Genomic DNA, 15,312 nt, shown 5'->3' with positions numbered 1-15,312 from the left:
ACCAGAGCAAGAGAGAAGAACTTGATGAATGTTGAATGTTTTTATTGTAACACAACAAACAGGCTAGAAGAACAAACAAAGCATGGGGACAAAAATAACACAACACCGCTGTTTAATCTATTTAATAACTTTTTCTTCTTTTTTTACATTTACAGGATGATATTGACATAGCCATGCACCCACTTCTATAGAATCACACGTTAAAGATCTAAAATAACTGATTTAACCACATAATCGCATAAACAATAGAAAAATTCAGAATGGCAGGTTTATCTCAGCTGGCTTATCTATTTCCATCTATTAGAAAGTAACAGCCTAATTTAATCCCCAAATATTAAGAACCCAGTGAAGGTAGTGTCATCATCTTCATCAGCAAAGAGTCCATTGAACAGCTCTCCTCCAACCACCTGCAGCCACACCTTGTCCCCTACCTCCAGGTGCAGCACAGCACCCCCTGCTGCCTGGTCCTCACTGCTCTGGTAGTTATCAGTGGTATGAATAATCTTTACACCGTTCTTAATGAGAGCCACCTTCACGTTTCTGGAGAAGACTGTGATGTGATAAGTGAAATAGTAAGTGCCTGCTACTGAGCATGTGAATCTACCTGTCTGCGGGTCATAGTGACTCTGTCTGTTGTAAATAATCTTGTCAAACCGGATTGGTGCTGTAGCTGTTGGGAGCTTGGTCTGAACTGTGAGTCCCACAGAAAAGGCACTTTTAGAGATAATCTGCGCATCTCCCTTCTCACCCTTATCACCCATCTCTCCTCGGGTCCCTTTGTCCCCACGATATCCAATATTGCCTTTGTTACCTGGAACACCAAGTTCCCCCTTAGGCCCTGGCCTACCAGGAGGCCCAAGTGGTCCCTGAATGCCTCTGTCTCCTCGAAGGCCAATCTCCCCTTTTGGACCCTCTGGTCCAGGAGGGCCCATATCGCCTTTAGTTCCTTGGGGTCCACGTAGCCCAAGCTCTCCCTTACTTCCTTTCAGGCCAATCAGCCCTTGGACTCCTTGGGGCCCCATTTTCCCTGGAGGCCCCCGTTCTCCATTATCCCCCCTTTTCCCTTTGAGTCCTGCTGGGCCCATTGCACCTGTAAATGCAGCACAGATACAGTATAGTACAATACATATAACTACTAAGACATGTTAAAAGTACATATAAATATGGACAATATGCCTTGTAAAATTAGATTGTCATAACAATGTGTAGGTTATTTTACTGATTTATAAATGTTTATTTCTCAATAACACAGGTTATTCTGAAGATACATACCAAGTTCCCCTTTGTCTCCCTTATGGCCATCCTTGCCTGCTGGTCCAATAGGACCAATCTCACCTTTACATGAATGAATGATACATTATTGTGAAGCTGAAGCATAAAACATGTTGAAAAATGTTAAACATCAAGCATGCTGTAGAACGTTTATCTTTTCTAAATTTACCTTGATCACCTTTATCACCTCTGAGTCCATCTCGACCATCTCTGCCAGGTGTGCCATTGTGTCCAGGGTCCCCTGGTATTCCAGGGTAACCACAAACACAGCCTTTACTTTGAGTTTCTTCCTGTGAAACACACCTGACTGCCAACAGAAGGAGCAAGAAAGTAACCTTAAACCTCACCTGCAACATTGTCCTCGATGCGCCCCTCTCTTAAAACTAATACCACACAATGAACAACCTCTCAGACTCAAAGAAGTTTAAGTCAGCACATGTTAGCCTTGTAACCACATGGTCTACTCAAATGCGCAAATGCAGTAATTAATCTTCAAGTTGTCTTCAAACAGGGTTACTCAAATGTGGAAGAGCACAGTGGAACAAAAGACAACCAAGAATCCAACCAAGGAAAATACCAGCTGGAGGGGAACTTTGGACAAGAGTGACCTCAGTCTTTTTTATTGGCTTACCGAGTTTTTGGCTTACTTATTGAGTCCAGCCCTGTGAGTTACACATCACCTCCACCCCTCAAGATGCTTTTCTGGTTGAGGCTAATAATAAGCTCAACATGTATGTCAAGGACAGAAATGCTGAAGGCACATCACCTGTGGCCCTCTAGATGCTTCTCTGGTTGAGGCTAATAATAAGCTCAAAGTGTATGTGAGGGACAGTCATACTAAAGGCCAAACCGTTTCATGTGTGCAAGTAGAATAATATTCGCTGTTAAGTTTTTGTCTCATATTTAAAGGACAGCAGTTTAATGGGCTCTGCTTGGTCACTACACACTAATAGTAAGCACAAATGTTAATTCATGCATGCTTTTCTCGTATGTGCTCTTTAAAATGTCAACAGTCGGAAACCATTGACCCCATAAAATGTATCATTGACATAAACTGTGACCTTTTTGTGGTCCATAACCCAACCCTGTCTCACAAGAATGCCTTAGACAAACAGTTCTGCTTCTAGTACCCCTCATATGTTATCTAGATATGTTGACAATGTTTAGAGCATGCATTTGTACAAAGGATTCCCATAGGATAGGAAAAGATATACAACTATTCCTTAAGAACAGTACAATAGGCTATAGATTAAAACATCTTTTCTCTTTGCAAGGCGTAAAAGTGTCCAAATGTAAAAACAGCATTAGTATAGGAACAGATTTGTTATCTTATTAAAGGTCATTCAGCATGGCAAAAGTTCACTGGCACCAAGGCTTGAATCAGGACTATCTGCTGGAGAAGCCGTCTTCCTAATTACTATGCTGTGCTGCTGCCCCATTTATTAGATTGTGTACAGTGTGGAGAGACAGGGGGATGGGCAGAAGGGAGGAGCTGGAACACTAAACCAAGATAAGAAAAAAAACATACCCACAACACTCGGAGTACACAGCATACACCCCTGACTTTGCAATAGAGATACCACGCTTGTGTACTACACAGACTGACACCAGTGTCTGTTCACATACTTTATTTTTTCAATAATTCTTCTCACAAGCCTCCAGAATATAAATATATTTAAAAATATAAACATGACAATACATAAAAGTGCACATTCAAGCAATGTCTTTACCTGGCACCATAAATGGTAACGTCACTGTCATACGTGTTGGCTACTGCACATTTACTTGCTTGGACACAAAATGGACACATCATGGATAAAGATGTAATCTAACAAACAAATTACAAGGGCATGGCTCAGAATGAATGAAAACGTATTTTTAATTTGAGGCCAATATATCAGGACCCAGTCTCTGTAGTCCCATAACCAGGCACAACGTGAGGTTGATTTGGTTACAGAGGATACTGCAACAAGTCTTCAGACAAGATGGCAGAGACATCGTTAGTCATTGAGCTCCATTAGGTTTAAGGCTAAACAATCGAACAGTAACAGATAATCCTGAAACAACGATAAATGTAATACATATATGCATAAGATGGGAAGAGAAAAAATATTAAGAATAAGAAATATTTAATAAAACATGCTGTAAAAGTGACTTATACTATTTCTGATTAATTATGTGAATAATACTGATAGCTTGTGTTGTATAGAGATTTCAATCTTGATTTCTCTGTACTGACTAAATTGATGTTGAATGACTTGGAACTCCACATTAAGTAATAATTTGGACATGATAAGTAGGCAAACTGAGTTAACAAAGCCAAAATGGGAACAGCACATGGCCAAAGGGAGGAGAGGAAGACAGCTTGAAGAAGGAGATCTACAGCATTTGACATCATTTCTTTAAGACTGAGGATTTGGGAAGCAGCAATTCCAGGGAGGTTGAGGTTGACAGAGCAAGTGCTACAAAGCATAGGAAGGTTTTGGGGATACAACGTGTTATTAGTAGAAAGTAAGGTCTGGAAGCAGGACAGCAATTTAGCTAGTAAGGGGCCTACATGATCTGACGGTGCATACCATAGCCCGTCATGCCAGATTGGGAAGCTCCGCGGTTGCTGCCCATCTGCAGGCCGATCAAACTCTGGCCTTGCCGCAGCTGCTCTTCAGTGAAATCTCGTCGATACCCCTGGGCTTTCCTACATACATACAACAGTCACCAAGTGAAGAAAAGGACAGTGAAGGAGCATGAGCATGCAGTCGTGAATTATATGAAGCCTTTAGGCTACACTGAGGTCATTCTTTACCTGCGGAACCAGTCTCGGTCACCTCTGTAATGACCATCGTCCTTCGTGACAGCAACACTCCCCAGAGCCATTAGGGTTCTTTGAACTGCTGCCATGTCCTTTCCTGTTGCAAAAAATATCATGTTAATATTATTTGGACTTGTAGTGACAACTGAAACCACTGCAAATACTGGCATGAATAAATATGCCAGCCCAGCAGTGGATGGGCAAGAAATGTGACGATCAAAGCAAAACTGCAAGAGACAACTTGGTCTGTGAGATCCCCTTACCTTCCCAGAGGTCTACAGTTTGAAATATGTCAGTTGATGTGACTCCATAACTTTCTGAGGCTTGCAGGAACTGAGATATCTTCTCCATTTGTTTAAAGGCCATCTGAGTCTCTGGGATCTTCTTGATGGGCTCCTTCCCCCTTGGATAAAGGCTGTTGATGAGCCTACAGAGAATCTGCAACAGAGAACAATAAACTGCCTAAACCATATTGTATCGTACGGACAGATGGTGGTTTTTAAAGTGATTAATTCACCTTAATGCACTCTAATTCATCATGATTACATGTTCTAATTTACATTTTATAATTAGCTGGCTTTCTCTCATCTTCACTTATCAGTGTCCACTTCTTTCAGTAATTTAAAACATTTCTCTAGAGAAGGGGTACCAAAAATGCATTTGTATTTTGCTGAGAAAGCTGAGTGCTTTTTCTAATTGATAAAAAGTGCAAGTCATTTCCTCAAGTGAGAATGCAACATGTCTCATGGCTGCATTTAACTCTTGTCTGTTGAGTTAACTGCTGGTGCAGAAAATGGTGCCTTGGCAGCTTCTGTGATGAATTTCTCTGAATGATTTTTGAACATTAGTCAGTTGAAATGTCAAGTAAGAAGACCACACAGCTCTCTGCAGGGTGCTTTTTATAATTGGTTGTCAGTTGGGTCTTATTGTGGTAAGCACTTTCTGTGGAGAGCCATAGCTCTTCAATCAAAGGGATCGAAGACGGCAAAATCATACATTTGCAATGCAGGAAACAACGGCAAGCAATTCTATTTATTAAAAGCTGTTTTTAGTCTTAAAACACACCGTTCTCTTTCGATTGAACCCAGACATATGGGGTCCAACTCAGTCTAGATCAGTTGGACCCTTGCCTGGGAGTGATGATAATGATTTATTAACTCAAACAGACAGATATAATAAGGGACAACGAATGCCTGACGACCTTTAAATTTAAATTTAAATTTTTTGACCTTTAGAGCAATATTTAATCAGTGTTCCACAAATTACTGGGCACATAAAATTGGTTGCATACTTTAGCCATTTTAACTTCATGTTCTCGTTAAATCTGTTAGCCTATGTTGTAGCTTAAATAATTCAATGGTAACTTCTATTTTAAGGTACAGCAGACACTCACCGTTCCATCCATCAGCCATAACTGGAAGTTCTGCTTGCCCGGCTGCGGCTTCTCCATGTTTCCTCCACACTGCGCTACTATCCAGTCCACCAAACGCTGCTCCAGGTCGGGGTCATACTTCAGATCAATCTTCTCCTGCACCTCCCGGCTCAGTCCATAACTGGGCCCCCTGTTCGCCATGGCAGCTCTTCCAACAGTCTACACACAGTATAGTAGCCCTGAAGAGAACAAAAGGTGAACAAAAAGCTGAAATAGCATCCTGCAAAATATCATCAGAAGAATATCATCATAAATACCTGCTATAGTGGATTAGTAAGTTTATTGTGACTATATTGTAGCCTGTTTAAATCACGACAGGATAATTAAAGTTGTTTTTTTTTAAAGAGTTACATTCTTCTCTGCAAACAATAAAAATCAACATCCATCAGCAGCATCAGAGCACTATCCAAATCATCTCAATGTTTGAAAAGGAGCATAAATATCATCTCAATATTTGAAAAGGAGCCAGGTTTTTAGGTTCCTTAGCTGCACCTGTCTCCCTTACAGCTCAACAGTCCACCCAGGCGCATCCCTGGAGGCTGTAGTAGGGAAGGGTGTGGTCCCTGGCAGCTGTCCCGAGCAGAGACAAGCCCTCTTATTGCTATGGTAACATTCAAGCCTGTTTCCGGCACGCTGGGTGCAGTGATTCGCTATGTTAAAATGATGGTGCAAGTATGAGCTCCAGTACCAGTCATAATGACGCAAATTAAATAATCAAATGCATTTTCAGAAAGTTCTCCCCCATTCATAACATTAATTCAAACAGTGCACAACTGCTCTATATTTAGCCTGCAATACTGTACGATTAAATTACGTCAGTCCTCTTTGCCGCATATAAAAAGCTTATGTTAATTTTCCAGTTGTTTATACCCTCTCTGCATCTCTTTTTGGACGAAATTCTGCAACTTAAACTGAGTAAAATTCAAATAAAGTCCCGCCATCTAATGTTACAGCACCACATTGCTGCGCATACCGTAGCTTGTAAACACAACGAGCATCTCAAAGCCACAAAGTCAACTGCGCAAAGACAACACTAGCTGCCTGCGACACATCGGTTGCATTAACTTAATAGATATAAATCGCGTCCTGGCATCTGAGCTGTTATATTCAAGAAAAAGCTGCGTCCACTTACTGAAGAGGAGAGAGCGGTCAGGTTCGTGCCGTGTCACTGTGTTAATTCCGCTGAGTTGGGCAGGGCTGAGGATGCTGAAGTGCTGAAGCATCCATGAAGCGCAGCTGACAGGCGCGTCGGGCCAGGCTGGATGTCACTTTGTCCGGGAGGGGCGAGCCACTCATTTTATATGCCAGCTTCTCCAGGAGGGGTCCCTATAGACCCCCAACACAAAATGCGACGTAACACCGACAGTGGTCACTATAATGCACGAGCAGCTACAGGCAGCATGATGTGACCTCCATGCAAGCCAAGGCACACGATGGTGCCAAATGGATAAAAACAAGAAACAAAACTTGAGCATATACTGGGCGTAAACCATTGAACACAATATAAAAACCCACCTTTTACCACATCTTTTAGATTCAGTGAATTGCTCAGTGGTCTTGTCTGTTTGGGATGGGTGCTTTAACCAGTGGGCCAACCTCCTGACTTATCATTTGGCATCATTCTATTACACAAGGCAGACACTAAGGCTTGTGTGTTACAGCATCCGTCCCTTAGTTTCAATCATTAGAGACATTTCTCTTCTTTTATTGAATTAGAGTTCTTAATGTTGCCTGCAGAGTTGAAAAACGTTGGATTACTTGGAAACCATTTGCTGGTAAAAAAAAAAAAAAGACCTGCATTGAAAAAATATGTTTCTTTTAAATGCTTTATGCTAAAACTATTTATTTGGAGCAGAGGAGCACCAAGTAAAACACCACCATGTGATTCCTTTTTGCACCATCTCTTCAGCTTGCTTTACAATTGTATGCTCCCATAAATCCACGTTCTTTTATTTTAGTTATGACACAAAGATGACTACTTGTATATTTCAAGCCATGAGTTAAAGGTCACAGCTGCAGTTTAAGTGGACCTGAGAGAGTAAGTGGTTTGTTTCGCCCCATTGAGCATAGTCCAGCTAGTGGCCAATTACATGTTAATAATCAACAGCTCCAGTCAGCAGGCCAAGGCTAAAGGTAAGGAGTCATGTAACAGAATGTTCTGCTAACAAAAATAAACCATGGTTGGAGCCTGCAAACTTTGATGGTATTGGCATGATATACAACCATAATTCATTATGTTGACACTGACAATTAAGTTACTGTTCAATGTTTTGCTGTTTACAATATTATGTGTTTCAAAAACTTCCTAATATTGGAATCCTCATTTATTAGATCAATAATCACAGTGATTTTAAGCCTGACTCTGAAATGTAGAAGTATTTAAGCCAAATTGAATATAATATATAGAATGCATTTTAAAATCAATTGCACTATGACTTTGTTCAATAAATTGCTCACTTCAATCAGGCACGTTTCCTAAACCCCTAAAAGTAGCTGCCATTAAGCCACTCTTAAAAAAGAGAACGCTGGATGCTTCCATGTTAACCAACTACAGACCTATCTCAAATCTTCCTTTTATAGCCAAGATCATTGAGAAAGGGGTTTTTAATCAACTCAGCAATTTCTTGAACTCCAGTGGCCTTTTTGACAAATTTCAATCAGGCTTCCGACCTCATCACAGTACAGAAACAGCTCTTATTAGAGTGTTAAATGACATAAGGTTAAACACTGACTCAGGCAAGGTGTCAGTTCTGGTCCTGTTGGATCTCAGTGCTGCGTTTGACACTGTGGATCACAGTATACTGTTGAACAGGTTGGAAACTTGGGCAGGACTCAGCAGAACAGTCCTAGAATGGTTCAGGTCCTACTTGGAGGAGCGGAGTTATTTTGTGACCATTGGAAGTTATGAATCCGATTGAGGTGCTATGACATGTGGAGTTCCTCAGGGGTCAGTTCTTGGACCCCTTCTGTTCAGTCTATATATGCTGCCTTTGGCTCAAATTCTGCAGAACTCTAATGTAGACTATCACAGTTATGCAGATGACACGCAGATATACCTAGCACTGTCCCCGGATGACTACAGTCCAATACAGTCATTGTGTCACTGTTTAGAGCAAGTAACAAATTGGATGAACCAAAATTTCCTTCAATTAAATCAGGACAAAACTGAGGTAATTGTTTTTGGCAATAAAGAGAAGAGGATTGCTGTCAGTAAACATCTCGAGTCACTCTCTCTAAAAACTAGCGACCAAGTCCGAAACTTTGGCGTGCTGATAGACTCAGATCTGACCTTCAGCAGTCATATCAAATCAATCACCAAAACAGCCTTCTATCAGCTTAACAACATATCCAGAGTGAAGTGTTTTATGTCTCAAACAGACCAGGAGAAGTTGATTCATGCTTTCATCTCCAGTAGACTCGACTACTGTAACGGTCTTCTGACTGGACTCCCACAAAAAAGCATTAAACAACTGCAGCTCATTCAGAACGCTGCAGCTCGAGTTTTAACCAGAACAAAGAGATCAGAGCACATTACTCCAGTTCTAAAGTCTTTACACTGGCTCCCAGTCAGCTATAGAATAGATTTTAAAGTTATGCTACTGGTCTACAAATCACTGAATGGTTTAGGTCCAGAATACATGAATGACATGTAAATAGAATATAAACCCAGTAGAGCTCTGAGATCTACTGACTCAGGTCAGATAGTGGAGCCCAGAGTTCAGACTAAACATGGTGAAGCAGCTTTTAGCTGTTATGCTGCACACAACTGGAACAAACTACCGGCAGAACTGAAATCAGCCCCAACTGTGAATATTTTTAAATCCAGGTTAAAAACACTTCTTTTCTCCTGTGCTTATGATTGAGCTCTTTCAAAGCACTTTAAATGTTAATCTTTCATTTGCACTCTATGTCCTTTTAATGATTTTAAAGCAAATCATTATTTTATGCTGCAATCTTATTTTTAATGCTCTATTATAGTATTTCATTTCTCTCTCTTTCTATGTTTCTGTACTCTGTCTTTATTATTAGTGTGTGTGTGTGTGTGTGTGTGGGGGGGGGGGGGGGGGTATGTATGTGTTGGATGATTGGGTTTTATTTTTATTTCTCAAATTCCATGTTTTTTAAATTTTTTTCTGTTAAATGTTTCTTTTATGTAAAGCACATTGAGTTGCCACTGTGTATGAAATGCGCTATATAAATAAAACTGCCTTGCCTTGCCTAAGACTGGGGCTGCAACTAACATTTATTTCCCCAATTAACTAGTCTATAAAATGTCCGAAAAAGGTGAATAATGTTGATCAGTATTTCTGAAAGCCCATGGCGACGTCCTCAAAGGTCTTGTTTTGTTCTGGCCAACAGTCCACAACCCAAACATTGCATTTACTGTCATATAAGACTAAATAAATCAGAAATCGTTCACATTTAAGAAGCCGGAATCACAGAGTTATGATTTTTTTTCCTCAAAGAATGACTCAAAATGATTAATAGATTATAATAGTTGGTGATTAATTTAATAGTTAGTAACTTATCCATTAATCAACTTGCAGTTCTAATAAAGATGGTTGTTTTTTTCAGTTGATTGATTGTAGTGGTACATGTGTGCAATCATTTCAAAAACTGAGACCTGCCCTCTAGTGTGCAGAGGTTTTATTGGCCAAAATGGGTGAAAAGTGATTAAAAAAGGCACAGGAAAACTATGCGTCTACTTAAAGAGGGAGGAAAAACAGTCAAACAGTAAGAACAGCGGCAGAGACAGCAGCAGTGGCAGACCTAATAAAGGCTGACAACATAACACTCGATATAATAACTTGGAACACATACAGATGCAACCTGAAGATATAAGGGACCAGCTAGCATGAGGGCTCCCTTCATTAATAGTTTGCACAGTAACGGCATGTGGAAATGACAGATGAAATACAGGGAAAATAACAGATGGATAAAAGGTCATATTTGGCAGAGAAACATGCCATTGTTTGGTAATTTCCTCGAGGGTTGCCTTCCCAGTAAACACAGTCCTTTCTCTCCTCAACTCAGCAACCTCCCAAGCTCACTCCCCCCATCCCTTACTCAGACCATAGTGGTCAGCTTGTCTATGAGATCGTCAATAGTGTAGACCATGAGCTTGATGTCGTCCTTTTCAGACATGCGGTGCTGGCCAAGTCGCCGAAGGATGACATCCACGTCGGAACTGAGGACGCGTTCTGCGACCTGCATGGAGATGTGCCAGGGGACGTCGTCATCCTTCAGACCATGAATGAGCCGAACCGGACAGGTGATGGGAAGGGGACTATGGAGGACACAGTGATTTCCTGCCTCACGCAGAAAGTCCATGCTAAACTTGTACAAACCCTCCTCTGAGTGTTTGGTGGACACTGTCCACTCCCCCTTCTCCTCAAACTCCTTACGTGTCTGCACATTTAAAACAGAGAGAAATCAGACTACAATGAAGTCTTTAAAAGGGAAAGTGGCTGCAGTATTTCAAATTTAGTAATTGAATCATGTGATATATGCTGATATTTAATGCTCCCACCTCCAGAGGAAGAGAGTTGAATGATGTGACAATGTGGTCAGCAGCAGTGGAGATGCCCACCAGTGCAGCAGTCTTCTCTGGTCGTGCAATGGCTGCCAGTAGCATGAGCCACCCTCCTATACTCGAACCTACAAGTATCTACAAGTATGTAAAAACAACAAAAATAGATGAAGATGTAGACAAAAACCTTACAAGAAACAGTCCATCAACACAACAATAGCCTCATACAATATATATACATAGGAGAAAAAAAGAATGCAACCAGTGTTGTCACACAGCACCATCTTCTGGAGACGTTTTGCAAAAAATACAATACACAGGTTGAAAAGGGTTTATCAATTCAAATGTCTTTATTGATTCTGCTCTCTGATCTGATTTTATAACTTTATTGTCCCACTTTTAATAATGTGTTGAATGCAAATAGAGGGTTTAAATACATTTGTTTGCATTAACCTGATGTTTATTGCTTCATTTCTGTTCAGAAAAAGCTGAACTCCATAAAAGAACATCCAGTATATAAATATATATTTCTACAAATAATAGCATTACCAAAATTCTTTACTAAAAGTCAAAGTTGTCAATAACTAGTTTGGGACAATGTGAATTCTTAAGAATGTGAATTCTGATGTTAAAGGAAGCCTTGGTAGTTTTCTTGTAAACAAAAATTTAACAAAACATTCAGCGTTTCTCACCAAAATGTATTGAGCCCATCCTTGAGGCCTGACAAACATGTTTAAAAGTATTTATTTAGAAACATGAAGGAATGATTCAAACAAAATCGAAAACCAAAAGAAAAAATGTCGCTCCGTAGTGCCACTGGTGGTCAAAATCTGCACAGGGTGCCTTTATGTCTGTTTGCAATGCAAACAGACATAAACTAATAGTGGCAAATGCAAAAGATTATCAATAATCTAAGCATTCAATACCTGTTTAAGGGGAACTGACTCTTAATAACCATTCCTACAAGTCAAAATGCTCGTAACATTATTGATTACTAATCACTAGTAATTTGTAAATGGGTTTAGGAAATATTTACCTGTGGCCCGTCTGCTAATTCATCCAACACAAAAAGAACGTCTTTTTTCCAGGTACCAATAGTTCCTTCTGCCATCACCCCCTCTGAGGCCCCATGGCCTGTGTAGTCAAACCTGGGAAAACATAAATAGAACACCCCATGGCTATAAGTATCAGAGGGTAAAACAATGGCAAGCCACGCAAGGCCAGAGAAAAAGTCAATTTAATTTGTTTCTATGTATACATGTGTTCATGTATACAGTGCACCAGCTAAATACCCCACTGAACATGGGATTAGTAGAGTATTCAGAGGCATGTCTGTCATATCTAACACCCTCAAGTGCAAAGCCTTAACAGGACAATAGAAGGCTTTGGAGTGCTTGGAGGTTTTCAAAACACTGTAAAGGTTAATCATTTTATTGTTCACCTAATCAACAGAAACAAATCTGATTAGATTTTGATTGTCATCCTTTTCTGCTCTTTGTTTACAGCAGTAAATAGTAAGTAAGTAATCTTAACTTACTCTTGTGCAGATGAGGTCTTTTCAGTAGTTGCCACACAGAAATACAATTCCTTACTTGTATTGATAATCTCAGTCAAACAAAAACTTTAAGAAACAACTTAACTTAAAAATAGTTATGTGTAGTTTGATACGTGCTTGACTAACCCTAACCCTAACCCTTCTCAATTCAAGGGTATGGAGGTGTAGTGGGGGCATGTAACCTTTCCTAGGTTATTTCTTTCTAGCTTTTCTGAAGTTAATATGAAGCTTTAGCCACCTGAATTAGTCAAATCAAGTCAATATCTTCCAAAGTTCCAGCCTTTTGGTGCACAAGTCCCTTTTTTTGTTTCTATTCTTCCACTGCAGCTCAGCAGGGAAACACTCTCCAAAGAGGGAATTTGATGCTAAAAACACTGTTAATATGGCAGATATCCACTTGATATGACTCAGGCCTCATATAAGCTTCAGATAACTTGCAGTGTGTTGACAGTCATTTTGAAAAATCTGTTTCAGTGTTCATACGTATATGGGAGTGTTGTTTGTGAACCTATTCTTTAAAGGTGATCGAAAGCAACACTATGGACTTGCAGGGCCAGTATGTAGGAGGTGTCTATTTGCTCTGACCTATTCTCTATATAATATGAGTATGTGAGAATGGCATCCATTGTCTCATTATGTAATCCTGTGGTTTTGGATTACCTGAGGCATGAGTGCCCTAGTGACCGACAGAACTCCTCCAGTGCCTCAGCCTTCTGCCCATTCATGTTGGAGCCATACCCTGGGAGGAAGACCACACCTGGGGACTTGCCCTTCACTTTTCTGTAGGCCAGTTTAGGAAGGTCTGGTCGTGAAGCATACTGAACTGTGGACTTGTGTCTTCTGTCTCCTGATTGAGAGAACAAAGAATTATTTAAATGGAAAAACATGTCATGTAAATGACTCATACATTTGAATGATATTAGCTCAAACGAAACTGTGAGAAAAAACACAAGGAAAGACTAATGAATACACTTGATGAATACAATTTTAATGTCACACCCCATTTAATAAAATAATATTTCTATCATTGACGCAAATTAGAGAGCATAGCACATGGCTAACTTGCTGTGAAATTAGCATGGGCATGTTTGACCAAACATATGAACAAACTAGGCACAATGACAGAAAAAAATCAAGATAAATAATGGCTAAACATTTTCAAATTATACGAGGTTCACAATGGACTGCGCAAAAACAGGCAGGTCGATTGCAAACGCCGCAACGTTTACATGCCCTAAATATTTAAGACGACTCAGTGAGCCACACCCCCTCCTGTGCGTTTAATTCCGTCTCAAGAAATCAAAAGGCTGTAAATACTGAAAGTGCCTAACACGAACACTTGAACAAACCTTCCAGACGCTTGGGAGACAAAGCAGCGAGTCCTCCATTACTTAAAATCTGGGAAAGTCCTCTGCGGCAGGACCTCAGCGCGACGGCTGCCATACTGTTCCGCGAGCCACAGAGAAAGTCTCGCGAGAAGGGATTTCAGTACAGCGCTGTGCAACACTGCTGGAGGATCTAGTCCCAAAAAGTTGTTTACTGTTTTTCAGGAAATCTTTACACTGTGGTTTGCTAATTTAACCCATAAGGAGAAGCAGTAAAACCACAGTGTAAATATATTGCTTTACAAGTGAAAGTCCTGCATGCAAATGATACTGACATTAAAAAACAGAGTATGTAGTTGAACAGTATGGAGCAGAATGACCCTTTACAGTGTTATATCAGCGTATTACCAGTGTTGGGGAGTAACTAGTTACATGTAACAGCGTTACGTAATTTAATTACAAAATACATGTAACTGTAATCCGTTACAGTTACTGAGAAAAAAAGGTGTAATTAAATTACAGTTATTTGTGAAAATGTTGATGATTACAAAGGGGGTTACATCTGAGGTGGGACCTTTCAGATTTGGCACAAGAGGAGGGTTTTTTCCTCATTTTTTAATATTTAACATGTTACTGAATACATATATTGCTGTTTTTAATTATTTGAAAACAATATTTTTTTATTTTGTAAATAAATCATGACATGGGCTTATTTGGTGCACACCTGCACACCATGTTAGTTCATGTAGATTTTGGATGAAGATATTTTATGAAAAAAGTCAAAAGTCTGGCATGGGCTTAATTGGTACAGTGACGCCATTTAAGCCCATGCCAGACTTTCGACTTTTTTCATAAAATATCTTCATCCAAAAACTACATGAACTAATGCATACATTTTCAAATGAGAGACACGTCTTGCTTCATATGAAATGATCTCCCTTATAAATCATGTCAGTATCCATAAAAATCACCTGAATATAGATTTTGGTGCTTAATAGGTAGGCTACACTAACCCTAACAGTTGAAAACATTTGTTAGAAAATTAGAAAAGTTAGAAAATCTGTAATACGATAATTATGACTTCTTTTTGCTGTATTTTGTTTTTACTTATTTCAATATCAATAAATTGTACTGACTTTCTGTACTTGGCATTAGCCAAGTGCAAACTCTATTACAAGTGAAAGCATGTATTTAAACATTTACTTACATAAAAGTACATAAGTATTAATAGCAAAGTGTACTCAAAGTATCCAAAAATAGCAATACTCAATGTGCAGAAAAACAGCTCCTGTGAGTGTTGTATAACATGTATCGGATTGCTAATATTGATGCATTAATGTATAAATAGCATCTTAATGTTGTAGCTGTTGATGCACTTTGTTACTTTAT

The 15,312-nt window shown here is 39.7% G+C and overlaps 3 protein-coding genes across 3 annotated transcripts; all 3 read right to left on the bottom strand.

Moving 5' to 3' along the window:
• Positions 1-320: 320 nt before the first annotated feature.
• Positions 321-1,628, bottom strand: c1qtnf9 (C1q and TNF related 9). The gene is made up of 3 exons (XM_062441773.1): positions 1,442-1,628; positions 1,273-1,335; positions 321-1,090 (listed from the first exon to the last, which is right to left on the bottom strand). Exons 1-3 carry the CDS (start codon positions 1,626-1,628, stop codon positions 321-323), a joined length of 1,020 nt encoding a protein of 339 aa, XP_062297757.1.
• Positions 1,629-3,825: 2,197 nt separating this feature from the next.
• On the bottom strand, positions 3,826-5,654 carry tagln3b (transgelin 3b). The gene is made up of 4 exons (XM_062441639.1): positions 5,475-5,654; positions 4,345-4,519; positions 4,076-4,178; positions 3,826-3,967 (listed from the first exon to the last, which is right to left on the bottom strand). Exons 1-4 carry the CDS (start codon positions 5,652-5,654, stop codon positions 3,826-3,828), a joined length of 600 nt encoding a protein of 199 aa, XP_062297623.1.
• A 4,491-nt stretch (positions 5,655-10,145) lies between these two features.
• Positions 10,146-14,052, bottom strand: abhd10b (abhydrolase domain containing 10, depalmitoylase b). Its single transcript, XM_062441573.1, has 5 exons — positions 13,948-14,052; positions 13,259-13,445; positions 12,080-12,191; positions 11,044-11,181; positions 10,146-10,922 (listed from the first exon to the last, which is right to left on the bottom strand). The coding sequence occupies exons 1-5, from the start codon at positions 14,039-14,041 to the stop codon at positions 10,581-10,583; spliced, it is 873 nt and encodes a 290-aa protein (XP_062297557.1). The 5' UTR covers positions 14,042-14,052; the 3' UTR covers positions 10,146-10,580.
• Positions 14,053-15,312: the final 1,260 nt, after the last annotated feature.

Source organism: Scomber scombrus, chromosome 20, assembly GCF_963691925.1.
Source record: "Scomber scombrus chromosome 20, fScoSco1.1, whole genome shotgun sequence".
NCBI classification, from domain to species: Eukaryota; Metazoa; Chordata; class Actinopteri; order Scombriformes; family Scombridae; genus Scomber; species Scomber scombrus.
Note: the sequence above shows the minus strand (reverse complement) of the source record. Positions and strands in the feature narration are given on the sequence as shown.

Coding starts and splice junctions, on each gene's coding strand:
- abhd10b (XM_062441573.1), bottom strand. CDS start 14,041: ATGGCAGCCGTCGCGCTGAGGTCCTGCCGCAGAGGACTTTCCCAGATT. Junction 13,446..13,947: donor GTCTCCCAAGCGTCTGGAAG/GTTTGTTCAAGT, acceptor TCTCTCAATCAG/GAGACAGAAGACACAAGTCC. Junction 11,182..12,079: donor AATTAGCAGACGGGCCACAG/GTAAATATTTCC, acceptor ACATACTTGTAG/ATACTTGTAGGTTCGAGTAT.
- c1qtnf9 (XM_062441773.1), bottom strand. CDS start 1,628: ATGTTGCAGGTGAGGTTTAAGGTTACTTTCTTGCTCCTTCTGTTGGCA. Junction 1,336..1,441: donor AGGTGATAAAGGTGATCAAG/GTAAATTTAGAA, acceptor ATTCATGTAAAG/GTGAGATTGGTCCTATTGGA. Junction 1,091..1,272: donor GGGAGACAAAGGGGAACTTG/GTATGTATCTTC, acceptor CTGCATTTACAG/GTGCAATGGGCCCAGCAGGA.
- tagln3b (XM_062441639.1), bottom strand. CDS start 5,654: ATGGCGAACAGGGGGCCCAGTTATGGACTGAGCCGGGAGGTGCAGGAG. Junction 4,520..5,474: donor TATGGCTGATGGATGGAACG/GTGAGTGTCTGC, acceptor TCTCTGTTGCAG/ATTCTCTGTAGGCTCATCAA. Junction 3,968..4,075: donor GACCGAGACTGGTTCCGCAG/GTAAAGAATGAC, acceptor GTATGTATGTAG/GAAAGCCCAGGGGTATCGAC.